General features: G+C 44.2%; 1 protein-coding gene across 1 annotated transcript in view; it reads left to right on the forward strand.

Moving 5' to 3' along the window:
• LOC141154162 (coagulation factor VIII-like) overlaps positions 1-25,625 on the forward strand; it is a 229,387-nt gene that overhangs the window by 178,592 nt on the left and 25,170 nt on the right. The window contains exons 22-24 of the mRNA XM_073639666.1: positions 12,756-12,911; positions 21,605-21,749; positions 22,290-22,438. Coding sequence (XP_073495767.1) covers positions 12,756-12,911; positions 21,605-21,749; positions 22,290-22,438 — 450 coding nt within the window. The remainder of the gene's footprint in view (positions 1-12,755; positions 12,912-21,604; positions 21,750-22,289; positions 22,439-25,625) is intronic.

Below are 25,625 nucleotides of genomic sequence, written 5' to 3' on the forward strand. Positions count from 1 at the left end.
GTTTGGAAATGATTTTTTTTCCATCCCCACCTATATGATAATAACTGTAATGATGTCCACCATTTTGGTCGTTTTTTTACCTCCTTTAATAACACTGTGGGTATTGTAACAAAGTCACTCGCAAAGTACTGGAGGGGAGATACAGTACAGCCACCTTTTGCTTTGATGACTGCTTTGCACACTCTTGGCATTCTCTTGATGAGCTTCAAGAGGTAATCACCGGAAATGGTCTTCCAACAATCTTGAAGGATTTCCCAGAGATGCTTAGCACTTGTTGGCCCTTTTGCCTTCACTCTGCGGTCCAGCTCACCCCAAGCCATCTCGATTCGGTTCACTCTCCTTCTTGGTCAAATAGCCCTTACACAGCCTGGAGGTGTGTTTGGGGTTATTGTCCTGTTGAAAAATAAATGATGGTCCAACTAAACGCAAACCAGATGGAATAGCATGCCGCTGCAAGATGCTGTGGTAGCCATGCTGGTTCAGTATGCCTTCGATTTTGAATAAATCCCCAACAGTGTCACCAGCAAAGCACCCCCACACCATCACACCTCCTCCTCCATGCTTCACGGTGGGAACCAGGCATGTAGAGTCCATCCGTTCACCTTTTCTGCGTCGCACAAAGACACAGTGGTTGGAACCAAAGATCTCAAATTTGGACTCATCTGACCAAAGCACAGATTTCCACTGGTCTAATGTTCATTCCTTGTGTTCTTTAGCCCAAACAAGTCTCTTCTGCTTGTTGCCTGTCCTTAGCAGTGGTTTCCTAGCAGCTATTTTACCATGAAGGCCTGCTGCACAAAGTCTCCTCTTAACAGTTGTTGTAGAGATGTGTCTGCTGCTAGAACTCTGTGTGGCATTGGTCTCTAATCTGAGCTGCTGTTAACCTGCGATTTCTGAGGCTGGTGACTCGGATAAACTTATCCTCAGAAGTAGAGGTGACTCTTGGTCTTCCTTTCCTGGGGCGGTCCTCATGTGAGCCAGTTTCTTTGTAGCGGTTGATGTTTTTTGTAACTGCACTTGGGGACACTTTCAAACTGTTCCCAATTTTGCGCACTGACTGACCTTCATTTCTTAAAGTAATGATGGCCACTCGTTTTTATTTACTTAGCTGCTTTTTTCTTGCCATAATACAAATTCTAACAGTCTATTCAGTAGGACTATCAGCTGTGTATCCACCAGACTTCTGCACAACACAACTGATGGTCCCAACCACATTTATAAGGCAAGAAATCCCACTTATTAAACCTGACAGGGCACACCTTTGAAGTGAAAACCATTTCCGGTGACTACCTCTTGAAGCTCATCAAAGCAAAAGGTGGCTACTTTGAAGAACCTAGAATATAAGACATATTTTCAGTTGTTTCACACTTTTTTGTTAAGTATATAATTCCACATGTGGTAATTCATAGTTCTGATGCCTTCAGTGTGAATGTACAATTTTCAAAGTCATGAAAATACAGAAAAATCATTAAATGAGAAGGTGTGTCCAAACTTTTGGTCTGTACTGTATGTAGCACTGAGGTTGTTAGCTCCAGTAATTAAAAATAGGAAAAAGGTTCCAGCACACCAGTGGGTTAAACAGCCATCTTGGGAGCTAAGGTGATTGAACACCTGTTCATAGGGAGGAGGTCAGAGAATAAAATCACAGCCTGAAGAGCATTTGGTGTGGGGGTGGGTTGGAGGTGAAAGCTCTGAGTTGTTTGTTTCACACATGCTAGATATATGGAGATTGCAGGTCTCCTGGTGTGAATCCTTTTGTTAAAGGACATGGAAGCTGGACCCTAAGCTGGGTGGGCTAACCAGCACTATTGTATGGACTTGTTACTTTATCTTTTACCTTCTGCTGGACAAAGGCTGTATTTACGTTTTCTGGTGACATGGTTTATGAGGTTTGCAATAAACCAGACGCACTTTAAATAGAAACGGTTCCTGTGTCTACCTCTTTAAGAAGCCGAGTGAGTCGATCTACCACAGTATGTTCCGTGTTTCATTCTTGCTACCTATTTCCAAGCTCATTTTTGCCACAAAAAATGTAGCGTTTTACTGTACCAACAAAGTGACAGAGATTTCTGAAATCTTATGCACATGTGGCTTTTTTTTCCTTGCAGATTTGATGCTGTTTCATATCTGCAGCATGACAACTCTTTCAGCGTTTTTCACACATTCCAATGAATGGTAAAAAAACGCATTAAAAAATGCACGCAAAAGCCATGTGTTACGCAGCATTTGTCTTGCCACCACACTAGTATTTGAAGCAGATTTTTTTGCTGCAAATACTGAGCTTCTGCACATTCTCTAAGCGTTGTAACAACCTCCCTTGGTGCCAGGACTTCACAATGCACACACCCCACGCATTTCCTCACCAATTTATAATTTTAATCACATTTGCTCCCAATTTTTCTCCACCTTATCCTCTCCACAGTTGTCTGACCAGCTGTACATGTATTGGCTGCTTCTCTCTCTTCCAAATTACCGAGGCTCGTTAAACACATTATTAAAATAAGTAGTATACACTACTAGGAAACTTCAGTGTTAGTTACATCATTTCAGGACAACTTGCAATTAATTTATTAGTGTTGATCGAGGACTAAAATGCTCGGGTGCTCGAAGCTCGGGCCGAGCTCACCGTGATACTCGGGTGCTCGACCCGAGCAACGAGCCCAATGTTAGTCTATGGGAGACCCGAGCATTTTTGCGGTGGCACCCCTGGCAGTCTGTAGAAAGCCTAAAAAGTGCCCAAAACGATAGTGACAGTGCTCAAATGACATGGGGACAGCATGGGCATCGCCCCAGGAAGCATTTCTGACCCCCAGGTCACTGCTGTCAACAACGTGGTCAGAGTTGTTAAGCCACTTTTACGGGCTCACAATAAAACGTTCAAAAACAAAACTGAAACGGTTTTCCTGTGAAATATGTTAAGGAACATCCTTTCCAGGGTAAAGACTTGTGTATAAGGTAAAATAAATAACCAAAAACAAAAATACTCCTCCACACCTTGGGCTATATTCACAAGTAGCATTTTTTATGCGTTTTTGCACTTTTGTATTGCTTTCAACCGTGACAAATGCATTCACCGGGAAATGTCATTTTAACATTTTACAATCTTATCTGGCCATGTGCTGTGTGACACATGCATACAGTGCTGAAAAGACATGGGAACAGCATGGGGAAGACCCCTGGAAGCATCTCTGACACCCAGGTCACTGCCTAAAAGTGTGCCCATCAGAAGTGATCCTTGCCGCATCAGAAGATGCAGACTTGCAACTATCCCCGTGCAAGTCCTTGTCCCAGGGCAGTGTTCAATTGTACCTCCCCCATTCCTTTCAATGCAAGCGCAAGTATGCAGCCCGCCACCCACCCACCCCCAGGCTGCAATACCATACTGCTTGCTTGCACTTGAAATTGGGCCTTTTAGGCATGTGGAGGCGGAATCTGGCCACCACGTCATGGCTGCGTCGACGGCCTGGTATCCATACTCAGTCCCCAGCCGCCCGGCGGCCGGGTGTCCACGCTTGGTCCCAAGCCACCAGGGGGCAGCCGGGTGTCCATACTCAGACCCCAGGCCCACACACATTCCCAGCCGCCTGGGGGCGGCCCGGGGTCCATAAACGGTCCCCAGCCGCCCCTATTTGTCCCGGTGCGCCTTATACACAAGCGCGCATACCAAAACATTACCTGTGCCCTCCCCAGTGCTTTAAGTGGGAAGGACAGCCTAACCACAAACACGTGGAAAGTGAATGTGGCCTGGGATGGTCCATCTCACTGACGCCTTCACACTACGTTAATATTGTGGAAGCCGGGACACAGTTGGACACTGGGATGCAACACGTCCTCCAGACATAGAGGATTGCGGGTCCTGGGTCAATCAGGCTTCAACACAAAGTTCAGAAGGTAGACAGCAGCAGTGGTCGGCCTCCTACACAACGAGTAAATTATTCATGATCATGAGGCCATCCATCTCCTTAGCTTTCTGTTCCTTGGAATGCAAGTGCATGTATGTAGTAGCGGCTAGGCCTGAGGTGGTCAGCGTTTTGGCACATATCCTACCTCCTCCGAGGATTGCTGGATGTTTTCCTGCTACTATTCCAGTTCTATGACTCCCGTTAAAACAAAGCTTCAGTTGATGAATGATGGATGAGGTGGTGGCAAAGGAGAAAGAGCAGGAGGAACAGGGACCATTCACATCAATATCAGGCCAGTCAACCACACATGTCTTGTAGGATATGTTTCTATACCAAAGGAGCGGTTCGGCTACACAGTTATAGGGCATACAGTGAGTGCAATGCCTGACAAAAATTTCGAGGCACCCCAATGCCCCTTGGAAGTGACATGGAGGTCAGAGGGCCTTAACTAAACCATTTTTTCCATTTATAGCAACTGGGTCTCCTGTACACTGTTGGCCTAAGCAGTGAATGGAAGGCTTTCCAAAAATTATGAGGAACTGCAATGCCCCTTGAAACAGACGTGGATTACAGCGTACTAAAAAGCTTCTACCCATTATTGGGGAGTGGGCCTCCCTTAGTGTTCGCCTATGCATTGAAAAGCAAAAGCTGACTAAAATTAGGAGGAAATGCAATGCACGTTGGAAGAGTCGTGGAGGTTAGAGTTAATTAAAAACAACATTTCAATGCCCATTGGAAGAGCTGTGGAGTTCAGAGTGGTTTAACAAGACGGTTTTAATGCCCCTTGGAAGAGACGTGGAGTTCAGAGTGGTTTAACAAGACGGTTTTAATGCCACTTGGAAGAGATGTGGAGTTCAGAGTGGTTTAACAAGACGGTTTTAATGCCCCTTGGAAGAGACGTGGAGGTCAGAGTGGTTTAACAAGACGGTTTTAATTCCCCTTGGAAGAGATGTGGAGTTCAGAGTGGTTTAACAAGACGGCTTTAATGCCCCTTGGAAGAGACGTGGAGGTCACAGTAGCTTAACAAGACGGTTTTAATGCCCCTTGGAAGAGACGTGGAGGTCACAGTAGCTTAAAAAGACGGTTTTAATGCCCCTTGGAAGAGACGTGGAGTTCAGAGTGGTTTAACAAGATGGTTTTAATGCCCCTTGGAAGAGACGTGGAGGTCACAGTTGCTTAACAAGACGGTTTTAATGCCCCTTGGAAGAGACGTGGAGTTCAGAGTGGTTTAACAAGACAGTTTTAATGCCCCTTGGAAGAGACATGGAGGTCACAGTAGCTTAACAAGACAATTTTAATGCCCCTTACAAGAGCCATGCAGTACAGCATATTAAAAACATTATTCCCATTATTGGGGAGTGGGTCTCCCATAGTCTTTGCCTATGCCTTCCAAGCAAAAGCTGCCAAAAATTAGGATAGAGATACTTGCAATTCTGGCAACACAGACCACGGTCACCCTGGTGGTATAGTGGTGGTGGAGGCTGAGGATAAGGATAAGAGCAAAAAACAGCCGAAATGAGGAAGCGTATACCCATGTGTGGGTGTGAAGCGAGGCATGGGAATACACCTCCCGAAATAACACAGTGGATTTGACTTTGTTACTCTGCTGTCATTTGGTGGTGATGAGAAGTCTGGCCCAATCCAGCTCTTGTTCATTTTGATAAGGGTCAGCTTTTCAGCATTGTCAGTTGACAGGCGAGTGCGCTTATCAGTTATAATTCCCCCAGCGGCACTAAAAACACGCTCCGATAACACGCTAGCGTCAGGGCAGGCCAGGACCTCCAAGGCGTAGAGAGCGAGTTCATTCCAAGTGTCCAGCTTGGATACCCAATAATTAAAAGGCACAGAGGAATCACGGAGGACGCTGGTACAGTCGGCAAGGTACTCCCTCACCATCTTTTGAAACATTCCACTCCTTGTGAGAGTACCCCGCGCTTCAGGGCCTGTAAGTGGGCGGGTCTCAGAAAACTGTCCCAGAACGTTGAAAGTGTTGCCCTGCCTCTGCTGGATTGGAGTTGTGTCTCTCTCGCCTGTACACCTTGGTTGGGCAACGAACTGTGACCTCTGCCGCTAGCGTGTTCAGATGGGAATTTTTTTAACAGTTCTGCAGCAAGGGCCTTCTGGTACTGCCCCATTTTTGTAGACCTCTCCACCTCAGGAATAAAAGCATGAAAGTTCTCCTTTTAGCGGGGGTCTAAAAGTGTCACCAACCAGTAATAACTGTCACCCAATATTTTGACAACGCGAGGGTCACGGTTAAGGCAGCGTAACATAAAGTCAGCCATGCGTGCCAGACTGGTAACGGGCAAGACTTCCGTGTCCTCACCAAGATGACGACTGACCATGCTCTCCTCCTTCTCCTCCTCCCCCCTGTCCTCAGGCCACCCATGCTGAACCGATGGTATGACAGTTGCACAGGTACTACCGTCTACAGCGCATGATACCAGCTCCTGTTCTTCCTCCTCCTCCTCCTCTCCCTCATTGTCCCCCAATGCACGTTGGGATGAGATGAGGCTGGGCTGTGTGTAATCAACCGCTACGGCTTCTTGATCCATCTCATTATACTCTGGCTGCAATGCCTCCTCTTTAATTCTCTGCAGAGAGCGTTGCAAAAGACAGACAAGTGGGATGCTGATGCTGATGACGGCGTCATCGCCACTCACCATCTTGGTGGACTCCTCAAAGTTTGTCAGGATGGTACATATGTCAGACATCCAGGTCCACTCCTGAGGTCTTATGTGTGGAGTCTGACCTGAATATCGACGGCCTTGTTGCAGCTGGTACTCCACAACTGCTCTCTTCTGCTTACATATCCTTTGCAACATGTGGAGGGTAGAGTTCCAACGTGTGGGGACATCACACACCAGTCGGTGTGCTGGAAGCTGCAAACGCTGCTGCAACACAGCAAGGGCGGGGGAAGCTGTAGCCGACTTTCGAAAATGAGCTGACAGGCCGCGTACTTTGACGAGCAGATTTGGCAACTCGAGGTACGATTGAAGAAACCGCTGAACCACGAGGTTAAGCACATGAACCAGGCATGGTACGTGTGTGATCTCGCCTCGCCTCAGAGCCGCCACCAGCTTACGGCCATTGTCACATACGACCATGCCTGGATGTAGGTTCAGCGGTCTCAGCCACAGATCTGCCTGCTCTTTCACAGCTGTCCACAACTCACACGCAGTGTGAGGTTTATCACCTAAGCTTATGAGTTTCAGCACAGCCTGTTGCCGCTTGGCTGAGGCAGTACTGCAGTGCTTCCATCTTGTAACTGATGTGGTGATATCTGAGATGGAGGCTGAACATGAGGAAGAGGAGGAGGATGATGCGCAGGAGCTGTACACTGTGGGGGCAACTCTGACTGACATAGGGCCCACAATCCTCGGTGTGGGGAGGATGTGTTCCGTCCCAAGGTCCGACTGGGTCCCGGCTTCCACTATGTTTACCCCGTGTGCCGTCAGGGAGATGTACCGTCCCTGGCCACAAGCACTTGTCCACGTGTTCGTTGTCAGGTGGACTCTCCCAGTAACTGCGTTGTTGAGGGCACGGCAGATGTTTTGGGACATGTGCTTGTGTAGAGCGGGGATGGCACACCGGGAAAAATAGTGTCGGCTGGGGACCGAGTACCGAGGGACAGCCACCGCCATAAGGTTGCGGAAAGACTCCGTCTCCACCAGCATAAAAGGCAGCATTTCCAACGCAAGCAGTCGTGAAATGAGCGAATTTAGGACTGTGTCCTGTGGGGCGTTGGCTGCGAATTTGCGCTTTCGTTCAAAGGTCTGGGATATGGACTATTGAACGCTGCGGTGGGACGTGGACGTGGACGTTGATGCTGTTTCTTGAGAAACTGCCATAACAAGTGAAGACTGAGAGGAGGGGGCATCTTTGCATGCAGTATGGACAGGGGATTGCCTTGCACGCACAACAGGGGGTTCTCTTACACGTGTAAGGTGCCCCAGCGAGGTAGTCATGGGCGGGCTGTAGCCCCCTCTCACTCTGGCGCCCTACTGACAATTCGTGTCCTCCCTCTGATGTGTGGCTGTGTATGTGGTGCTCTCCACTTACTTCAAACCATCCGATCGCGGCTGTCTCCAGGCATTTCTCTTCTGGGACCAGGGCAGCAATAAATTCAGAGGACACGAGGTTCTTAACCAGAACTTGGACTTTACTTGGGGAAGAGGAATATGTACAATATTTACAGGCAGATATAATGGATAAGGCCCGACAGGTTATTATCTCTCTCACAGGCGCTGGGAACATCTTCAGCCCTGGTTCCCTCTTTACGTGAAGCATCTCTGTGACTCTAATCTCTAGCCCAAGAGACTCTTCTGCAATACCAACAGTGATCTGGATCCGATCTCTCCCCCACGTCTTAGCCTGGAGTCCTACAGTTATATGAAAAAGTTTGGGCACCCCTATTAATCTTAAGCTTATTGTTTTATAAAAATTTGTGTTTTTGCAACAGCTATTTCAGTTTGATATATGTAATAACTGTTGGACACAGTAATGTTTCTGCCTTGAAATGAGGTTTATTGTACTAACAGAAAATGTGCAATCTGCATTCAAACAAAATTTGACAGGTGCTTAAGTATGGGCACCCTTAACATTTTCTTGTTTTAAATACTGCTACCTACTTTTTCCTGACTTACTAAAGCACTTTTTTTGGTTTTGTAACCCCATTGAGCTTTGAACTTCATAGCCAGGTGTATGCAAGCATGAGAAAAGCTACTTAAAGTGGCCACTTGCAAGTTGTTCTCCTGTTTGAATCTCCTCTGAAGAGTGGCATCATGGGCTCCTCAAAACAAGTGTCAAATGGTCTGAAATCAAAGATTATTCAACATAGTTGTTCAGGGGAAGGATGAAAAAAGCTGTCTCAGAGATTTAACCTGTCAGTTTCCACTGTGAGGAACATAGTAAGGAAATGGAAGAACACAGGGACTGTTTTTGTTAAGGCAGGCCAAGAAAAACATCAGAAAGGCAGAGAAGAAGAATGGTGAGATCAGTCAAGGACAATCCTCAGACCACCTCCAGAGAGCTGCAGCATCAACTTGCTGCAGATGGTGTCACTGTGCATCGGTCAACTATACAACGCACTTTGCACAAGGAGAAGCTGTATGGGAGAGTGATGCGAAAGAAGCCGTTTCTGCGAGCACGCCACAAACAGAGTCGGCTGAGGTAAGCAAAAGCACATTTGGAGAAGCCAATTTCTTTTTGGAAGAAGGTCCTGTGGACTGATGAAACCAAGATTGAGTTGTTTGGTCATACAAAAAGGCGTTATGCATGGCGGCAAAAAAACACAGCATTCCAAGAAAAACACTTGCTACCCACAGTAAAATTTGGTGGAGGTTCCATCATGCTTTGGGGCTGTGTGGCCAATGCCGGCACCGGGAATCTTGTTAAAGTTGAGGGACGCATGGATTCCACTCAGTATCAGCAGATTCTTGACAATAATGTTCAAGAATCAGTGATAAAGTTGAAGTTACGCAGGGGATGGATCTTTCAGCAAGACAATGATCCAAAACACCGCTCCAAATCTACTCAGGCATTCATGCAGAGGAACAATTACAATGTTCTGGAATGGCCATGCCAGTCCCCAGACATGAATATCATTGAACATCTGTGGGATCATTTGAAGAGGGCTGTCCATGCTCGGCGACCATCAAACTTAACTGAACTGGAATTGTTTTGTAAAGAGGAATGGTCAAAAATACCTTCATCCAGGATCCAGGAACTCATTAAAAGCTACAGGAAGCGACTAGAGGCTGTTATTTTTGCAAAAGGAGGATCTACTAAATATTAATGTCACTTTTCTGGTGAGGTGCCCATACTTATGCACCTGTCAAATTTTGTTTGAATGCAGATTGCACATTTTCTGTTAGTACAATAAACCTCATTTCAAGGCAGAAACATTACTGTGTCCAACAGTTATTATATATATCAAACTGAAATAGCTGTTGCAAAAACACCAATTTTTATAAAACAATAAGCTTAAGATTAATAGGGGTGCCCAAACTTTTTCATTTAACTGTATTTATCTTCCTCTGATTCCTGCAGACTAGAAGTGCCCTGGGTCCTCAACACTTCCTTTGAGTTTCTCCGGCCGGCTAACAGGACTCTTGCTCTTGCGTAGGGAGACTTTCACACTAGTGATCCCAATGTCTGAGGATATGGAGCTCTCGTCTACCCTAGCAGCCACCATATATTCAGGCTGCCTGCACTGTTCACTGTCCTATCTCTTACTCAATTTCTCTTCCTGCTTCTGGAGACTAAGCAGGGATTTTCTTAAAGTGCCCACCCTCTGTGAGCTGTCATACTCAGTATTAACCCATCACTGTCTGTAACACTGCTGGCAGACTCAACCTAACATCTGCACCCAGGACAGTGGCATCTTGTGGCTGATTACGGCTACTGCAGCCCACAAGGATTTATGCCAGGAACAAGCTCTATAACTCTCAAGGCTTGATCAGGGCACTAAGTTCCCCCCTCTACTCTACTGACTGGACCACTGAAGCTAACCCCTTAGCTTGGCCTACCAACAGTTCAGAGAGGTCTAACTGTAGGGACACTTCCTTTAACTACATCAGTGCAAAGGGAAGGCTACGTCCTTCCCCACTATTACACACGCACAACAGCGGAAGAAGCAGTGGTGACACCCGCAGACACTGGTCGTGGACCCTGGGGTTCACCCCACAAAGTCGGGTGCTTTGCTGACATGTGCCTGATCATGCTGGTGGTGGTCAGGCTGGTAGTTTTGTCACCCCTGCTGATGCTGGCCTGGCAGGTGGTACAAATGGCCTTTTTGTAGTTATCAGCAGTCTTTAAAAAAATTCCAGACTCTGGAAGACCTACCGGTTGTACTGGCAACGTCCCTCATGTTGGTGTTACGGGGAACGGTTGCCCGCCTTCTGTCTGCGGCCACCACACTGCTTCTTTCGGCCTGGTGGGGTACTCTGCCTCCCTCCCCCTGTGTGCTGCTGGCCTCACTCTGCATGTCCTCCTGCCACGTTGGGTCAGTTACTAGATCATCCACCACCTCCTCCTCTTCCGCACCATGGTCCTCCTCCTCACTTCATGGCAATTGTGTCTCTTCATCGTCCACCTCTTGTGACAAATTGCCAGCGTCGCCTTCCTGTGGCCGTGGCTGTTCAAATATTTGTCATCGCTACATGGGATCTCCTCTTCCACCACTTCAAGCGGAGCAGGTGAGGGGCACAAATATGGAAACGGACCAGTGAACAGCTCTTCAGAGTGTCCAACTGTGGGATCAGTTGCTGTCTGACGACACTTGGCATGGTGGGAGGAAGGAGCATCAGGGTGAGGAGGAGTATGCGGTCGAGACTCACGGCTACTAACACTTGACCGTGTGGAAGACAGACCGGAGGTGGTGGTGCCCAGTTGAGTGGAAGTATTATCTGCTATCCAATTAATAACCTGTTCACACTTATCAGTTCGCAATAGTGGTGCCATTGTGTTCTTCCCTAGTAATTCGGTCAAGAACTGGGAGCGAAAAGATGTGGCTGTTGGTTGTGGCACATTTTCACCTTGGCCACGGCCCCGTCCTCTGCACGCACCATCATCAGAACGTCCAGTTCCACGTCTCTTGCCACGCGCCTTGCCCATTGTAAATGAAGTAAAATAGCTTACACTCGCACTATCAATGGCAAAAGGGTAATAGAAAGGTGATTTGAACCGTAGAAGAGGAAAACCTCAGTTCTAGTTCTCTGGCCTACACCAGAATCTTTTAAACAGATATATTGGTGTCTGAACAGTCAGCGAGACACTCAAAATGTTTTTTTTTATGGAAAAAGGCAAAAAAGTGGATAATACAGAGATTTGAACCGTGGAACTGCAAAACCACAGTTCTAGTTATCTGGCCTACACCAGACTATTTTAAACAGATATATTTGTGTCTGAACACTCACAGACACACTCAATCTTTTCTTTTGGGGGGGGGGAATACCAAAAGGTTAATAAGATGGGTATTTGTACAGTCTGACTGAGGGGAAAAAAAAAGATTTAGATGAAAAAAAAAAGGATTTTTCCTTGCCCCTGAGACCGGGAGGATAAGTCTAGCAATTTGAAAAGCAGCAGCACACAGGACTGTAATGCAGCGTTTGTTGGTATAACCACTGTGTCTCCTATACAGCCTGCCTGATATCTGGGATGGATATTAGTCCTGAGAAGGACTGTTTGTTTGATTTGGCAGGCTTTAGAGACCCTTCGCTACCTATTTCGCAGTATAAATCTCTCCCTAGCTCAGCAGCACTGACCCTACACTGTCTGATCCGGAGCGACTGTGTCCAAGATGGCGGCGCCCGGTTTTAAATACTCGAGGTGACGCTGTGCGGCCAGCCAATCACTGTAATGCCCACAACCAACATGGCTGCGGCATTACAGTGACTGGCTGGCAATCCCTGCATGTTCATTGGCTCTGTAAAGACCGCCAAACGTGCAGGGCGGAGACCCGAGCTCCCGCCCGAGTAACTCGGAAATGCTCGGTGCTCGCCGAACATCCCGAGTAGTGAGATGCTCGGGCGATTACCGAGCAGTGTCGAGCATGCTCGCTCAACACAAATTTTGCCAAATTCTAATTCCAAAAGGTTTAATCATCTCTAGTGGTAATGCACTTTGTCAAATACTGGTAAGAAAGAATCCTATAGTTAGCCATTTCACCCCCACTGGCGGTTTGATGTGTTTGACATATGTGGCGGCTCCTCGATAAAATCCTTTGCACGGTGCAGTTTGGATATAGAAAAATGTGTGTTCAATAAGATGTGACAACTACCTACAGTTAATATTAGAAGTAATATTATTGCTTGTTCCTCATCTATTAAATGATTTATCACTCTTTTCCAGGTGGACCTTCTAACGCCCATGCTGGTCCACAGCATACAGACACAAGGTGCCCGCCAACGCCTCCTTTCTATATACATTTCCCAGTTCCTTATATTCTACAGCTTGAATGGAAAGGAGTGGAGCCCGTATCAGGGAAACACCAGCAATAACCAAATGGTACGTTCTCACCAGATGAGAACAATATTATACTGGCACAAAATATATTTCAGCTCTGTGATTTAATGACATTGATCTCCAGTTGTTTTAGTTGAAGAAATTAAGGGACAACATCTCCTAATTTTCATACTGTATATTCAGTATTTATTACATAGTTTGATTTAATCTGCCAAAAAAAGAAGTTAAAGAGTAACAATAATTTTATAAATCAATAGTGCACATGAAAATAAGACATTGTGTAATATATCATATCAGAAAAATCTGCTTCTTTCTTCTCCTGGACTGATTATTCACTCTTAATTCATGGGAAAAATCTGTTCAGTGAATATCTATTTTCCCATTACTTAGATAAGAGATGACAGTTGGTGCTTTTAAAATTCTATGGAGGTGAGAGGAGCTGGAGGCAGATACAAACATTCTATTGCAAGTTCTCCTGAGGTGGGAGGAGCTAGAGAAAGACACAGACATTCTGCTACAAGTTCTCCTGAGGTGGGAGGAGCTAGAGGCAGATACAGACATTCTACTGCAAGTTCTCCTGAGGTGGGAGAAGCTAGAGGCAGACACACACATTCTTCTGTAAGTTCTCCTGAGGTAGGAGGAGCTAGAGGCAGATACAGACATTCTACTGCAAGTTCTCCTGAGGTGGGAGGAGCTAGAGGAAGACACAGACATTCTACTGCAAGTTCTCCTGAGGTGGGAGGAGCTAGAGACAGATAGAGATTTTGCAGCAAGTTCTCCTGAGGTGGAAGGAGCTAGAGGCAGACACAGACATTCTGCTGCAAGTTCTCCTGAGGTGGAAGGAGCTAGAGACAGATAGAGATTTTGCAGCAAGTTCTCCTGAGGTGGAAGGAGCTAGAGACAGATAGAGATTTTGCAGCAAGTTCTCCTGAGGTGGAAGGAGCTAGAGACAGATAGAGATTTTGCAGCAAGTTCTCCTGAGGTGGGAGGAGCTAGAAGCAGACAGACATTCTGCAGCAAGTTCTCCTGAGGTGGGAGGAGCTAGAGGCAGACACAGACATTCTGCTGCAAGTTCTCCTGAGGTGGGAGGAGCTAGAGACAGATAGAGATTTTGCAGCAAGTTCTCCTGAGGTGGGAGGAGCTAGAGGCAGAAACAGACATTCTGCTGCAAGTTCTCCTGAGGTGGGAGGAGCTAGAGACAGATAGAGATTTTGCAGCAAGTTCTCCTGAGGTGGGAGGAGCTAGAGGCAGACACAGACATTCTGCAGCAAGTTCTCCTGAGGTGGGAGGAGCTAGAGGCAGACACAGACATTCTGCTGCAAGTTCTCCTGAGGTGGGAGGAGCTAGAGACAGATAGAGATTTTGCAGCAAGTTCTCCTGAGGTGGGAGGAGCTAGAGGCAGAAACAGACATTCTACTGTAAGTTCTCCTGAGGCTGGAGGAGCTAGAGGCAGACACAGACATTCTGCAGCAAGTTCTCCTGAGGTAGGAGGAGCTAGAGGTAGACATAGACATTCTGCTGCAAGTTCTCCTGAGGTGGGGGGAGCTAGAGGCAGACACAGACATTCTGCTGCAAGTTCTCCTGAGGTGGGAGGAGCTAGAGGCAGACACAGACATTCTACTGTAAGTTCTCCTGAGGTAGGAGGAGCTAGAGGTAGACATAGACATTCTGCTGCAAGTTCTCCTGAGGTGGGAGGAGCTAGAGGCAGACACAGACATTCTGCTGCAAGTTCTCCTGAGGTGGGAGGAGCTAGAGGCAGACACAGACATTCTACTGTAAGTTCTCCTGAGGCTGGAGGAGCTAGAGGCAGACACAGACATTCTGCAGCAAGTTCTCCTGAGGTGGGAGGAGCTAGAGGTAGACAGACATTCTGCTGCAAGTTCTCCTGAGGTGGGAGGAGCTAGAGGCAGAAACAGACATTCTGCTGCAAGTTCTCCTGAGGTGGGAGGAGCTAGAGGCAGACACAGACATTCTGCTGCAAGTTATACTAAACAATGACATTTACACTTTTCCATAGAACTTTATGAGCACCAACTGACTTCTCCTATCTCAGCAATTGGAAAGTCTGTATTCATTAAAGACAAATTTTACCTTTGAATTAAGAATGAAAGATCAGTCCAGGAGTAGAAAGAAGCAGTTTTCTCTAATAAGATGCATTATAAAGTTGCTTATTTTTCATATGTACTATTGATTTATGAAATAAAAATTAAAACAATGATTATTCTTTAATAACTGGATTCTTTGCGATGAACCTTACTTATAACTAAGGCATTGCATGCAATCTACTTTGCATTTGTGGCACAATTCCTGCCAGACTGGCACATTTTCTTTAGCTACCCCACCCTTCCCAATGTATAGATGATGAATAGAATAAGGAACATTGTAAAAAACAAAGATATTTCCGAGGAATTTTCTTTATTGTAAACAGATTATAGTAATGGAACAAATGATCAGAAAGTCACAAAACACAGTTCTTCCCCCCCCCGGTGACTTGTAGGATATCCTTACAATATGGTACGTTGCTCGTTTTTCCTCTCTTCTTCAAAGAACCACAACTTTTTTATTTTTCTGTCCCCATAGCCATATGAGCGGGTTTTTTTGCGGGACGAGTTATACTTTTGAATGACGTCATCCATTTTATCATGCCGCAAACTGGAAAGCGGGAAAAAAAATCCAAGCATCCTGAAATTGCAAAAAAGGTGCAATTTCACAATTTTTTGGGGGGGAGGAGTAGGGTTATTTACCATTTTACCATGTTCACTATGCGGTAAAACTGACCTGGCAATATGAATCTCAAGATCAGTACGATTATGCAGATACCAAACATGTATACATTTTTTTTTTCAATTTTCGGGATCTGGGGATGTGTGAGGGTTATTTTTGGGCCCAGAGCTGACGTTTTTAGGGATACCATTTGGGGGTAGATACTATGGTTTAATCACCTCTTATTGCAGGGTTACGGCGACCAAAATAAGTAATTCTGGGGTTTTGATTTTTTGCTGATGAATAAGGGACCAGAGCACCAAGATAAGACCCTGCCCACAGGCCGGCCCGATGCACCAAGATCTCATTAAATGAAAACATTACACAAAAATTAAGCAAAAAAACACAAAACAGATTTTTTCACCACAGGTATCATCTTAATCAGTATCACAGCGCCAATATGGCCATGTCTGTACTTTACTTTGTAAAATCCTGCTGACAGATTCTCTTTTAGGGTCTGGGTTAATTTTCATTTTTTGCACTTTCCTTCCTTTCTTTTCGCCATATCTATTTATTCTATTATTTCTCTGTCGGCATGGCCGTATGAGGGTTTGTTTATTTTTTGTGGGTCGAGTTGGAGTTTTAAACGACTCCATTTGTTTTGCCATGTAATGTACTGAAAAGCTTGAAAAATATTCCAAGTGAGATGAAATGGTGAAAAAAAATTGTGACATTGTTTTTTGGGGGGGGGGAGAGGGTTTGTTTTTACTGCATTTATTGTGTTGTAAAAGTTACCTGACAACATGATTCTTCAGGTAAAGTTTGTGTACAATTGCAGCCTCTGGAGGATCCTACACCTTGAGGTTCGCAGACTCAAGAGGCACAAGCAGCTTCCAATACCTATTTGCTGCTTTGAAATTGTATTTTGGCAGCTACTGTCTCTATCCAATGAATTTGTCTGGCAGAAATCTTCCTCATTATGCCTTTATCTGCACAAACCCATCTGTGCTCTGTATCAACCATAAATCTTTTCACAGTACGATGGTCACGCTTAAGTTTTCATGAAATATCTAATGTTTTCATACTGTGTCCGAGGTATTGCACGAGGTGATGCTTTTCAGTAGCAGAGAGCCTTTTTCTTTCTCATATTGCTGGAAACCTGTAACTGCTTAACCACTTCGCGCCAGAGCCTGTTTTTGCCTTCGTGACCAGGCCAATTTTTTCAATTCTGACCACTGTCACTTTATGAGGTAATTACTCTGGAACGCTTCAACGTATTCCCCTGATTCTGAGATTGTTTTTTTGTGACATATTGTACTTCATGATTGTGGTAAAATTTCTTCGATATAACTTGTGTTTATTTGTGAAAAAATCGGAAATTTGGTGAAAATTTAGAAAAATTTGCAATTTTCAAACTTTGAATTTTCATGCCCTTAAATCAGAGAGATATGTCACACAAAATAGTTAATAAATAACATTTCCCACATGTCTACTTCACATCAGCACAATTTTGGAACCAAAATTTTTTTTTGTTAGGGAGCTATAAGGGTTAAAAGTTGACCAGCGATTTCTCATTTTTCCAACAAAATTTACAAAAACATTTTTTTAGGGACCACATCATATTTGAAGTCACTTTGAGGGGTCTTTATGACAGAAAATACCCAAAAGTGACACCATTCTAAAAACTGCACCCTTCAAGGTGCTCAAAACCATATTCAAGAACTTTATTAACCCTTCAGGTGCTTCACAGGAATTTTTGGAATGTGGAAGAAAAAAATTAACATTTAACTTTTTTCACAAAAATGTTACTTTAGACCCAATTTTTTTTATTTTCACAGGGGTAACAGGAAAAAATGGACCCCAAATTTTTTTGTGCAATTTCTCTTGAGCGTGCTGATACCCCATATGTGAGGGAAAACCACTGTTTAGGTGCACGGCAGGGCTCGGAAGGGAAGGAGCGCCATTAGACTTTTTGAATGTAAAATTTGTCTGAATAATTAGTAGACACCATGTTGCGTTTGGAGAGCTCCTGATGTGCCTAAACAGTGGAAACCCCCCACAAGTGACACCATTTTGGAAACTAGACCCCTCAGGGAACTTATCTAGATGTGTGGTGAGCACCTTGAACCCCAAGGTGCTTCATAGAAGTTTATAATATTGAGCTGTAAAAATAAAATTTTCTAATTTTTCCCACAAAAACGTTTTTCATCCCTTAATTTTGCATTATCATAAGGGTAATAGGAAAAATTGCACCATGAAATTTGTTGTGCAATTTCTCCAGAACACGCTGATACCCCATATGTGGAGGCAAACCACTGTTTGGGCGCACGGCAGGGTTCGGAAGTGAAGGAGCGCCATTTGACTTTTTGAATGTAAAATTTGTTTGAATAATTAGCAGACGCCATGTCACATTTGGGGAGCCCCTGATGTGCCTAAACAGTGGAAACCCCCCACAAGTGACACCATTTTGGAAACTAGACCCCTTAGGGAACTTATCTAGATGTGTGGTGAGCACCTTGAACCCCAAGGTGCTTCACAGAAGATTATAATATTGAGCTGTAAAAATAAAATTTTCACATTTTTCCCACAAAACCGTTTTTCATCCCTTAATTATGCATTATCATAAGGGTAATAGGTTAAATTGCACCATGAAATTTGTTGTGCAATTTCTCCTGAACACGCCGATACCCCATATGTGGAGGCAAATTACTGTTTGGGCACATGGCAGGGTTTGAAAGGGAAGGAGCGCCATTTGACATTTTTAATGTAAAATTTGTTTGAATAATTAGGGGACGCCATGTCGCATTTGGGGAGCCCCTAATGTGCCTAAACAGTGGAAACCCCCCACAAGTGCCACCATTTTGGAAACTAGACCCCTTAGGGAACTTATCTAGATGTGTGGTGAGCACCTTGCACCCCCAGCTGCTTCACAGAAGTTTATAATATTGAGCCGTAAAAATAAACTTTTCACATTTTTCCCACAAAAAATGTTTTTCATTCCCTAATTTTGCATTATCATAAGGGTAACAGGATAAATTGCACCATGAAATTTGTTGTACAATTTCTCCTGAGTACGCCGATACCCCATATGTGGGGGAAAACCACTGCTTTGGTGTACGGCAGGGTTCGAAAGAGAAAGGAGCGCTATGTTGGCTGGGATAGGTTGCAGACACCATGTCACATTTGAAGAGTTGCTGACATGCCGAAACAGCAGAAACCCCCACAAGTGACCCCATTTTGTAAACTACACCTCTCAAGGAATTCATCTAGGGAAGTAGTGAGTATTTTTTAATTTTTAAATTTATACCATTGGGCAGTGAAGAAAACATAATTATATTTTTACCACAAAAAAATGTTTTACCCTCAGATTTGACATTTTCACACAGGGCAATGGGTAAAAATGGTGCCGAAATGTGTCACACAATTTCTTCTAAAAGTGGCAATACCCCATATGTGGCTGTATGGTACCGCTTAGCCGTACGGCGAGATCTGGGGGGGACGGAGCGCTATTTGACAATTGGAGAACAAATTATTGTAGAATAGGCATTTGGATTTGGGAGCACAACATTTTCTGAATTTCTTTTGGAGGGCAAGGGCCATTTCGCTTTTCCAGAGCCTTTCTGCTACTAGTAACTTGGAAGTCCCTTATATTTTTAACAGATGACGGACCTGAGTGGGGACTAGCTTTTTTTGAGGACTGAGTTGAAGCTTTTATTGGGAACATTTTACGTAACATTTATCCGGCGCTCGAGGCTGAGCACTTACATCGGGGTTTCCATCTAAATTTCCAAGTGATGTAATTCAGATGAAACCCCTGCGGGATCCATTCACTGTAATGAGGCAGCAGAGTTACTCTGGACTCCGTCTGGCCTCTGTTTAGCGGTGTCCTTTTTTTCAGAAGTGCACAAAACTGTGGCCAACCGCACTTTTATGCTCGCCTAAAACAACTGACACCGTGGGATCACAGGCCAGACGGCGTCCACAGTGGCCTATATCTGCCTCATTACAGGGAATCTTCCGTCATGGGTTCCGGCTGAATCACGTGTTTCAGAGATTTACACGGAAACTCTGGTGTAAGTGCTCAGCGCAGAGCGCAGGATAAATGTGAGCAGAGCCTTACTGCGATCTTTGCGAGACATAATAAACAAATCAGTAGCTGGTGAAGAATTTGTTTTATTTATTTTTTATGCCGTTCCTAGTGTGATATAACTGATTAGATTACTTTATTCTTCGGGTCGGTGCGATTACAGAGATACCAGATTTATATCGGGTTTTTATGATTGACAGCTGTCACACACTAAAAGACGCTTTTTTTTGCAAAATCTAGTTTTTGCATCGCCATATTTTGAGAGCTATAATTTTTCCATATTTCGGCCGACAGAGTCATGTGACGGCTTGTTTTTTGCGGGGCAAGTTAACATTTTTATTGGTACCATTTTTGGGTACGTGACATTTTTTAATCGCTTTCTATTCCGTTTTTTGGGAGGTAAAATTAACAAAAACCAACAATTCAGGAATTGTTTTTTGAGGTTTTTTTTTATGCCGTTCTGCGTGTGGTAAAAGTGATCAGGCAGCTTTATTCTTCGGGTCAGTACGTTTACAGCGATACTACACTTACTGTATTATTTTATGTTTTGGTGCTTTTACACAATAAAACAATTTTATAGAAAAAAATATTTTTTTTGCATTGCTTTATTCTGAGCGCTATAACTTTTTTATTTTTCGGCTGATGGAGCAGTATGGCAGCTTTTTTTTTGCGGAACAAGATGACGTTTTCAGTGGTACCATTTTTATTTCTATTTTCCTTTTTAATCGCATTTTTTTCCACTTTTTGTTTGGCGATATGATGAAAAAGCATTTTTTTGCTCCGTTTTTTATTTATTTTTATTACGGTGTGCACAGAAGGAGTTAATTAGTGTGACAGTTTTATAGCTCGGGTTGTTTCGGATGCGGAGATACCAAATATGTGTACTTTTTTTTGGTTTTGTAAAAATATACGGATTTATTGGTTTAATATTTTATTTATTTATTTTTATTTATTTTGTGATTTTTTTTAAACAGTTTAAAAACTTTTTTTTTAACTTTTTTTTACATTTTTACTTAGTCCCTGTATGGGACATTAATTTTTATTTTTCTGATCACTGATCTCATGTAATGTAATAGACATGTATTACATTAGATGAGGTCTTCGCTGACTGTTTCACAGTCAGTCTCCTGCCTGGCTTCAACTGCAGGCTGAGCCAGGCAGGACACCATATATGGCAGATCTGGAGGCGGTCATGTGACCTCCAGCTGCCATAGCAACCCCAGGTCCTGGAAGCTATCAGGGGTCGTCGGAGAGGTAAGTAAGACCACCCCCTTTCCTCCTTCTATCTTCTATATGCCGCAATCACTATAGATCGCGGCATATAGAACATAGCAAAGGGTTAACATCACTGGGACCTGATCCAATCAGGTCCCGATGATGTCCCCTGTCAGAGCTAACGCTCTGCACCGGAATCGCAGCGCTTGCAGGACCCTGGGGGTCCTGAGCGCTGCGAGACCACCCACCGTTTTTAAACGTCGGCGCTGTACAGAGCCCAGCAAGCGCCGACGTTTATCTACAGTGGGCGGTCGGGAACCGGTTAATAATGCAGAACATCCTTCTTACGTAGTTTTCCTTTAATTGGACCTCACCTGGCAACTAATTTATATCACAGGTGTCTGAGATTGATGTCAGTGATCCAAAGACCCTGAGACACAAATCTTCCATGACGTTATGGGAAAAACAAAAAATTACATTATTATGACACTTACACCAATTACAAATTATTATGCAAATTGGATTTATGTCAATTTTTATAACATTTGTGTAATTCCCCAGTGAACAAATTACTAAAATGTCCTGCACTAGATTGGTGTATATTGTTATCCAAAATCTATCATTTAGCTGCTCACTAAATAAAGATGTAAAGCTGTTTTATCTATAATATTGCAATTTTGAATTATATCTGTTTTAATTTGCGAGCGTCATGTTACTGTGATACTTTTAGGTTTTCTTTGGGAATGTAGATGCTTCAAGTATCCGAGAAAACCACTTTGATCCTCCAATTATCGCTCGTTTCTTACGAGTCCACCCAACGCATACCGGAGCAAGAGCTGGACTGCGGATGGAAATTTTTGGTTGTGACCTTAATAGTAAGATACTTTCTGTTTCTAATAACATTTGTCAATTATTTATTCACACATGTATACATTATACACATATACGATAGTATGGAAAATTCAGGCCATATTTTTTATTTTAAAAAATGTGAAATTTAAAATTCAGAATGTACAAAATTTAAGAAAATTATTTTCCACCAGATATACAAATTTCCAAATCTTTTCTACAGCCAGCTAACACTTTACACACGGCATATTGGGTTGCAGTAATTTCTGAAATTGAAAATCTGCTCCATTTATCATAAATGGGTAGAATTGGATTCTACAAGCCCGATATGGATGAATGGGATAGATGCAGAATTTTCTGCAAATACGCTGAAGATTTTCCATAGTTCAGTAACAGTAAAGCGGATGAGATTTTACCATGTGCCATTCACATACCACATAGACAAATGTGTGCGGAAATTGACCTGCGCTGTGGAGGTCAATTTATGCTGGACGCTGGTGCAAATACTTACTAACATTTACCATCTTTGTACAATTCAATATTTTTACATTTTTAATATTTTACAGGTTGCTCATTGCCCCTTGGTATGCAGTCAGGTGCAATCTCTTCTTATCACATATCTGCTTCCACTTACTCTCATTCTATATTTTCTTCATGGGCTCCCAATTTAGCAAGACTTAACCAGCAAGGTCGCATTAATGCATGGAGACCACAGGTACGTTTTACCTTTTTGGGAACAAATGTATGCTAAACATGTAGTTTTTGCAGTCACATCTCTAAAAAGGGCAACTATGGACAGGCTTTGCATTGGATACTCCAACTATCAGGTCCCAAGGGAGCCACAACTCCAACTATCAGGTCCCAAGGGAGCCACAACCTTCACCCTTTAAACCCTGTATAGGGATGTTGACTTACACAGGGCTGAGTCCTGAGAGAAGTCGATGGCCAGTGGCGCAGGCTGGCAGAAAGAATGATCTAATAGACGGGTCTGATCCAGGAGGTACAAGTAAGCATAAAATTGTCAGGCAGGAGAATGGTCAGGAAACAAGCAGAGGACAGAATCAGGAATATCCAGAGGAAGCACAGGAGATCCCCAGAGCTAGTCTAGCTATAACTGGTAGTGGGTAGCAAAACGTCAGGAGTATAAAACACAGGCTAGACAGCAGCGAGCAAACACTAACAATAGCTAACGCCTGAACTCCCAGAGCACAGTCTTGTAATGTGCCAGAGAATATTGCGTGAAGTTGGTGCCAGCGCATGCGCATTACAGGACTTTGCTCTGCCGTTAGTAGCCCGGCTGTGTATATCAGCCAGGACTCCTGCAGCTGATTGCACTGGTATGACATAATAATCTTTATTTATATAGGGCCAACATATTCCGCAGCGCTTTACAATTCAGAAGTTCATATACAACAGTAAAAGTTAAAGATAATACAATAATTAAAGCAAAAATAATGACGACCCTGCTGGTTAGAGCTTACAATGTCCAATGAGGTGGGGGTGACGCCAAGTACAGGTGCATCTATTTATCCGTCATGCTCATGCTAGATACGTGTGCATATAACGCTAATGGGTTAAAACATAGATTTTGCTCAAAAGGTACTAAAAAGTTCTAGCAAGACCCTTGAATAAAAAAAAAGTTACTAATAGGATACTTGAAATGGAAAAAGCATTTTTTTCCAGGATGGGTGGAAACAAAGTAGAGAAGATAAATGCACAAATGATCAAACATGGCAGGTCTCATGTATGATGGAAAGTTTGAGCGCATTGTTTTGGCTTTTCCAGAACAACATAGTATAATCTGCAGAAGTGGAGATAGCTACTTCGTTCCTGACTACAACGCCTTTTTTGAGTAATTGGAAGCCGAAATCATAGGAAGACAAAGCGGCTGCTGTGCTATATTGCAGATAAAGTGCAGGCTGGAGAAATTCATACAATCTGGCTGCAAAATGCCACCGCTCCCACATTACTCACTGGACGTTTGTAGAAGGAATAATGACCGCATTGTTTGAGATGATGCTTTAATGACTGACGGAGATAAATGACAAGTGTAAAGCAGTAATCATGGACAAGATGAATATGAAGCTGACTGTACTGTCTGTATCTTATCGAAGCAGTAGAGTAAATTGTATCAAGTGAAATAAAGAAGCCATGTCCACGTTACATCAGTTTTATAATATTACCTGGACTGGATGCTATGCAATTCATATTCTGATAGTCTACAGGTTGTGCGTACCTAAACAACCATATGAACCGAATTATTTCATATGCTCTACTGAGAAAAATATTGGGACACCCACAAATTATACCTACAGGAACAGTAATGACGTCTGACTCTAATTCCATAGCCATTATTATGTAGTCAGACTGCCACTCTTCTGGAAAAACTTTGGAGAATTGTTTTTTTCATGGAGTGACGGATCTTGTACAAAGTCTAGTGGAGGGTAACCTTACACCACTCCATCCAGCACTTTGCCTTCATTGTGCTTGGTGATGTAAGGCTTGCATGCAACTTCTTGGCTATGGTAACCCAATTCATGAAGTTCCCGATGCAGTTTTTGTGCTCATCTTAAATTACTTTTACCGATCTTTATGTTACCTGTAAGTCACTCCATAGCTGAGCTTCTGTGGTTCCTAAAGGCTTGCGCTTTCCAATAATACCACACATGGTTGATTGCGGAATATTTAGGAGGAAGTATATTTCACAAGGTGACTTGTAACAACGATATCATCCAATTACAGGACCATGCTCAAATTCAGGGAGTTCTTTAGAACCACCTATTCTTTCACAAATGTATCTAATGGCAGACTGCATGGCTAGGGGCTTGATTTTATACACCCATGGCCAGGGCCAGGACAAGGGGTAGGCACCCACCTACGGCGCTACCTCCTGCCTACCCGAGAGGTGCGCACTTAAAAAAAAACCAAAACACCTGACACTGATGAATACCTGCAGCCGTCTGGCTCCTTTCCCCAGCTACAGGTATTCAGCATAGTGACGGCCGGGGTGCCAACACGGAGGTGAGCGGTGTCAGTCACCCTCTCTCCACCTGTGCCCCAGCAGTCGCTCCCTTCCTGCACTCAGTTGTATTCGCTTCAGTAAGACGCAAATACAATTGATGGCACAGGTGCAGTGGAGCTGTAATCTGCCGCAAGATGCAGGGGGGAATAAAATGAGGGTCTGTGCAGATGGGGGAATAAAATGAGGGGCTGTGCAGAGGGGGAGAATAAAATGAGGGGCTGTGCAGAGGGAGGGAATAAAATGAGGGGCTGTGCAGAGGGAGGGAATAAAATGAGGGGCTGTGCAGAAAAGGGAATAAAATGAGGGGCTGTGCAGAAAAGGGAATAAAATGAGGGGCTGTGCAGATGGGGGGAATAAAATGAGGGGCTGTGCAGGGGAGGGAATAAAATGAGGGTCTGTACAGAGCGGGGTAAAATGAGGGGATGTGGAGAGGGGGGAATAAAATGAGGGGCTGTCCAGAGAGAGGGAATAAAATGAGGGGCTGTGCAGAAAAGGGAATAAAATGAGGGGCTGTGCAGAGGGGGTAATAAAATGAGGGTCTGTACAGAGGGGGTAATAAAATGAGGGGCTGTGCAGAGGGGGTAATACAATGAGGGGCTGTGCAGAGGGGGTAATAAAATGAGGGGCTGTGCAGAGCAGCATGAAATGAGGAACTATGCAGGGGGGCATAAAATGAGGGGCTGTGCGGTGGGGCCATGATATGTGGGGCTTTGTGGGGGGGTCAAGAAATGAGAAGCAGTGCGTGGGGGGGTCATGAAATGAGGGGCTGTGTGGGGCCATGAAATGAGGGGCTGTTTTGAACATACTGTATATGAGGCTGTGGAGGTCTTTATACTGGGGACTGTGGTGACCATTCTAGATAAGCGACTGTGCTGGATAT

Source organism: Phyllobates terribilis, unplaced genomic scaffold, assembly GCF_046119375.1.
Source record: "Phyllobates terribilis strain yellow unplaced genomic scaffold, ASM4611937v1 Scaffold_7__3_contigs__length_470593459, whole genome shotgun sequence".
Taxonomy (NCBI): domain Eukaryota; kingdom Metazoa; phylum Chordata; class Amphibia; order Anura; family Dendrobatidae; genus Phyllobates; species Phyllobates terribilis.